Source organism: Triticum dicoccoides, chromosome 4A (assembly GCF_002162155.2).
Source record: "Triticum dicoccoides isolate Atlit2015 ecotype Zavitan chromosome 4A, WEW_v2.0, whole genome shotgun sequence".
Lineage (NCBI taxonomy): Eukaryota > Viridiplantae > Streptophyta > Magnoliopsida > Poales > Poaceae > Triticum > Triticum dicoccoides.
Window position 1 is genome coordinate 625,285,756 of NC_041386.1, and position 5,463 is coordinate 625,291,218.

A 5,463-nucleotide genomic window follows, 5' to 3' on the forward strand; every position below is an offset into this window, starting at 1 on the left:
TTGTTGAGGGCATTGCTTGGATGTACTCAGACTTGTTTCTTGAAGGTGAAAACCTAGAGCCTGACCTTTAATGGTTGGATCCAGTGACAATGACGTTTGAGCGTCGTTTCCTTTCTGAAGGCGTTGATGTTGAAGAATCTTTCTCGTTGTCCTTGTAGTGTGAAAAGATGGTTGGTGCGGATATGGTCATTGTCGTAGATTATCCATCTTGTGTTGATCGTTTCAGATTTTTTTCCCGCTTAGGCATAGCTTGGGTCTTGTATGACTTTGCTTTTTGCATGTATTTTCAGTCTAATAGTATAGACCGTTTTCTTCTCAAACCTTGATATTCTACAGTTTATCATAATGACCTTTTTTTCAGTCTACCTTGCTGCATGGTTATTGATAGGTAAAGCTCATAGATCATTTTGTTACCTCTAATAAGTTCTAACATAATGCCATATGTATAAAGATCAGCTCACTTTGGTTGCATGTTGATATATGTTCGTTTCTTTAATGATGGGCACGGTATGTGTTATTTTCATTTGGAACCATATACTGCAGTTCAATTTTCAGCGCAGCAGGATAAAAAGGGCCATAAAAAAGATATAAGGTGAGATTGTTCTTACCTATCTTCATTTGTACCCTTCATAATGTTTGTTTCTTTATTGATCTGCCCAGTGTTTGTTAATTTTATTTGGGATCATAGACTGTAGTTCATTTTCTAATAGCAGAATAAAAGAGTGAAGTGCATTCTAGGTCCTCGAACTATTTTGATGGTGTCACGTAGATCCTCAAACTATGAAAAGTGTCATCTAGGTCCTAAAAAATTCTTGAAGTGTAATAAGTGTGTATATATGTGACACCTCTGAAATAGTTCAAGGACCTATGTGACACCTTTGAAATAGTTTAAGGACCAGGATAACACACATATTGCATTTTGAGGACCTGGATGACGATTTTCATAGTTCGAGGACCTACGTGACACCTTTAAAATAGTTTGAGGACTTATGATGCACTTCACTCAGAATAAAATGACCCAGAAAGAAAGTGAGCAAGGTGAGAGGGTTCTTACCTGCATATCAATTAACGACGCACTGATACATGCACACATCTCAATTTTCTATGACACTACACGGCCCTGTATTCTATCCTATAACGGTAAAATTGATCCTGAATAACTATCTTTCCTTCACATGCAAGCTTGCACATCATTACAATTGAAACCACGTGATCCATCAACACTTCGTCTCCTGGCCTAACCTCATGTTCATGATGTACTTTATATATCCATTGGATATTCAAGTGATTGTGTTTGATCAATGTAACCATCATAGATAATCAGACTTTTGCTTATGATTAAGAACTTATTTATGTGGGTTAGTACCTCTGTCATCCCTCGATGACTTCTTGGTGGCTATAACATAAAATGTTGAGAATTAACTAAAACAAAAGATATTTCAGGTTGTATCTATTACACTACACATTTTTACTTTCCTTTATTTTGCTCTCTTTTTTGCTGTTAGCTTCCGTTTGTTTCTCAACTACTCAGATTATCTATAAAAGTTCTCGAGGATTCCCACCGCAGCGCGCGAGGTATTTTCTAGCTTTCATAGGGAAACATCACAAATCACGAATCGGGCATAGCTAGTGTTTGCAGCTCCATTTTAGCTAAAGATGGCAGATTAAGAAAATATGGAAAAGGGTACACAAAATGATTATTATTTTTTACTTAATTGCACAAGGTGCCTTAACTTGGTGCCACTTTCGAGGCTATGGCCTTCCTGTGGCATTTTTACCAGTCTAATTACCTTCCAAATACATGTCCAAAATCAATCCTTATGGACATCTAGATATGAGCTAACACATAAACAATTCGGGACCATTCATGCCATCTTCGAAAAACTACCGGTGATGATGATTAACATCAGGATTTCTAACAGCTAACTCCAGCATCCAAACCCAACTAACCACTGGTGATAACATACTGTAGTTTGCTAATCTATTGGAAGAAGGGAATATTATTTTTAAACAAGATGACAAGAGTAATAACTTAACAGAAAGTGAGAGAAATTTATCATGACAATCCAGAATTATATGCACCTTGTTCTAACAAATTCACGAGAATCTACAGGTGCAAATACAGTTGCAATCACATGGATTAAATTATCCATGAAGTCGGACAGATGTGAAAAGGGCTTACTCATATGTAGACCACACCAACCAGACATGGCTCATCTAGTGTCCGGATCAAATCGCAGATCTTGTAAACCTGCATCCACTGCTTGGAGACGACCAAGCATTTCCCCTCCGACTCCACAAAATCATCTGTTTTGTACGTCCTCACCCTGATGTGCGCCCGGCGATGCGGGGGATACGGAGTTTCGTCAACGCTCCAACAGGTCACCAAGCAGAAGCCACTATCAATCCCCAGGGACACGAAATTGTGTGAGCGAGCGACCGGCTCTTCATCTTCCAAGTCGGACACCACAGGAATCTCAACAACAGAGAGTGAACTAGTGCCCATTATAATCTTGTATCCAGTGATGGCTTTTGTGGTGCTTGATAAGCCAAGGAAGAGCCCACGGCCATGCGGGATGGCACCATCGCTGAACGGCAGGTCGTTCTGGTCATCCACCGTCACCCACTTCTTCGAGCCCTTGGTGTCAAAAGCGTACGTGCCCACCCGTCCGGTCACAGAAACCAATATGTGGGAGCCCACGGCGACGTATGACTCGACGGCAACCCTCGGTGGACAACAGTACTGCCGTGGGGTGAGCTCCCAGGGAAAGAAGGGCGGCCGCTGCAGGGACCTCCACTTGCAGTTGGTTAGACGGCCGTCGACTGCCTGTGCCTGGGAGAGGTCGAGGACCTCGAACCAGGGCAAGTAATCGAGCGGTCCCTTCACTGAGGGGCTTCGGGAAAGAGAGTAGATCTTCTGGTCGATGGGTAGCAGGATCGGGAGGCTCTTGATCGACTTAGGTTCCGGGCCCCGGATCACCAACTGCTTCTCGGTGTCGAAAACGATGGTCCCCGGGCCGTAGTAGTTCTTGGTTGAGCTGCCGGTCCTTCAATGTCAAAGGGACGAAACACATGTTGTGTTTGCATTTGAGGCGGGCGAGGCGGCGCGGGATGCTCACCGGGGTGTCGCCGCCGCCGCCGTCGGTGTAGGGTTCCACCTTGAACACGGAGAAGGCAGGGCTCACACTCCCATGGCCTACCACCAGGTAGGGCGAGGGCTCACGCTCCTCATTGCTACCGCTGCTACCGCCGAGCCTCTGCTTCTTGTTCGGGCGCATGGTCTCCAGCGAATCACTACCTCTATCGGTGATTCCATCGGCCCTCCTCTGCTCCTTGTTTTTGCGCTTCATCTCTATGCGCCGCCGCCGCTTGGGACGGGATCCTTGATAAAGTTAGGGTTGTGTTCTCCTTGTGAGCAATATGCGATGGATAAGAGGCTTTTTTAGGCAACGATGGATTTTTTTTTGAGAATCACTACCGGAATAACCCATTATGCCCACGGCTTTTTGATGGCTTTTTGTCGGGGCGTCGGCATAGTTGAGGTATGCCGACGGCTTGGGAAAAACCGCCGAGACAGAAAAGACGTCGGCACACTGCCATCTATGCCGACAGTAGTCGTCGACATACCTTAATCTACGCTGACGGCTCCTGTCGTTATAGAAAGGCCGTCGGCATATAGGCGGCACTGGCTACCCGGTCTCCAACAGTCGGCCGACGCCGTCAAATCTATGCCGATGGTCCTGACGGTGGCCGTAGGTGTAGATTATATCTTTATTTTTCAATTTTTAAGTTGTTTTCTTTTTTGGTTAAAACTTGATCCGACTTGTTTAAATTTAAACATACACAAATTTATATCTATTTGGGGTAGAATTTCCATAGATTATGAATATTAAGTTTGTTTTTGTTTTTGAGTATGTTAGAAATGTGACCTCATGTACTTTTGTATATAGGTCGTTATACTTTGTTAAAATCACAAGTAATTAATACTTGCATCGATTTTGACAAATTTTGTATGGTTTTTATCGAAATCTTGAAAGGATTTTGTTGTTATACTATTTTTTTCAATTTTGAATAAGCTCAAATCATGTATGCTTCAGATTTACAGAAAACACCCTCTGGTCACGCTTCTACTAAACACACTCAAACTTTTACCACAACCTACAAGGGCCATATGACGGCACCGTGCCAGACATTGAGGATTTCGTGGATTTTAGCTACTAGATCCGGCATGCCGCCAAGGTACATTCACCGCTCGGCGGTGGGTCCTGCCCCTCCTTCACTACTGGGAAAAGGCTTATAGGTCAACACAATTGAGTGGCGGGCATAGTGTATCACCCGCCACGGCTAATTTAAAAAGTCAGCAATGGTGGGTGATAATGCATGGCCGCCACTGCTACTTAGTAAGCTATATATGATGGGCGAAAAACGGAGCCCGCCACAGGTAAGCCTTTTCAGATTTGGCCGCGTGTTGAAACCTAACAGTGGCAGGCAGGCAAATAAAAACCGACCACCACTGCTCGGTGGGCCAACAATGGCGGACGAGCATTTCCTCCGCTCCACAACTGAAATTGTGGTACCCACCAAAAGGAGGCCATCTTAGCAATGGCGGGTGCAACGGACTCCCGCCGCAGCTTCTCGCTTTTCGGGTGGCGGGCTCTATCCTGTTAAACCCACACCCCTGGTGGTTCAATTTTCACCCAAAAACCAATTCGCCCCCAAAACAGGCATTCCCCCGCCCCGCTCCATGTCTCCCCCCCTCAAATCTCACCCGAGTCACTGCCGTGCCCCTCGTCGTCGCTGCCGCTCCTCGCAACCGCGCCCCTGGTTGCCGCCATCGCTCCACGCGGCCGCGCGCTCTCCTCGTGCCGCCGCAGGCATGGCCTCCTCCTCCAACACCAGAGGAGTCGACTCGTCGCTGCCGCCGTCATTGTCACCGTCGTAACCGCAGAGCTCTACCCCGATGGATAGGTGCCTTGCAGCCATGTCAACCTCCTCCGCCAACATCGGAGACCTCGCGCTGCCTTCGAACATCAAGAGCCGGACCTCTCTGGTATGCATGGTCAAATTTGTATTTAGGGTAAATACCACTAGTTTATAAATATATGCAAATGTTTCTTAGTGTTATTTGTCTTTAGGGTAACTAGAATTGCATTTTGATCGATATTTAGAATGGATTATATTTGAGTAGTGTGTATTAGATCTATTGTAGTATCGTTGGCTTATAGTCGTAGGTTATGACATGAGTGCCAATATGTTTTCGCGAAACGTCAATTAACTTCCATTTCGCCGAATTTCTGGCACTCACTATGTCCTCTTGTTAGTAAAGGTCATGTTGAACTTTTCTTAATTTTGTGCCTAAGATCCCTTCTAGTGTGTTGATAGCCCACAAGTGTAGGGGACCGCAACAGCTTTCGAGGGTAGAGTATTCAACCCAAATTTATTGATTCGACACAAGGGAGCCAA

At 45.1% G+C, this 5,463-nt stretch overlaps 1 protein-coding gene across 1 annotated transcript; it reads right to left on the minus strand.

Moving 5' to 3' along the window:
- Positions 1 to 2,159: 2,159 nt before the first annotated feature.
- Positions 2,160 to 3,350, minus strand: LOC119283881. Its single transcript, XM_037563242.1, has 2 exons — positions 3,166 to 3,350; positions 2,160 to 3,047 (listed from the first exon to the last, which is right to left on the minus strand). Exons 1-2 carry the CDS (start codon positions 3,348 to 3,350, stop codon positions 2,183 to 2,185), a joined length of 1,050 nt encoding a protein of 349 aa, XP_037419139.1. The 3' UTR covers positions 2,160 to 2,182.
- Between the last annotated feature and the right edge of the window lie 2,113 nt (positions 3,351 to 5,463).

Excerpts from the sequence above, each read along its gene's own strand:
- LOC119283881 (XM_037563242.1), bottom strand. The coding sequence starts at position 3,350 with ATGAAGCGCAAAAACAAGGAGCAGAGGAGGGCCGATGGAATCACCGAT. Across the intron at positions 3,048-3,165 it reads GTGAGCCCTGCCTTCTCCGT|GACCGGCAGCTCAACCAAGA; the intron begins GTTCAAGGTGGA and ends TTGACATTGAAG.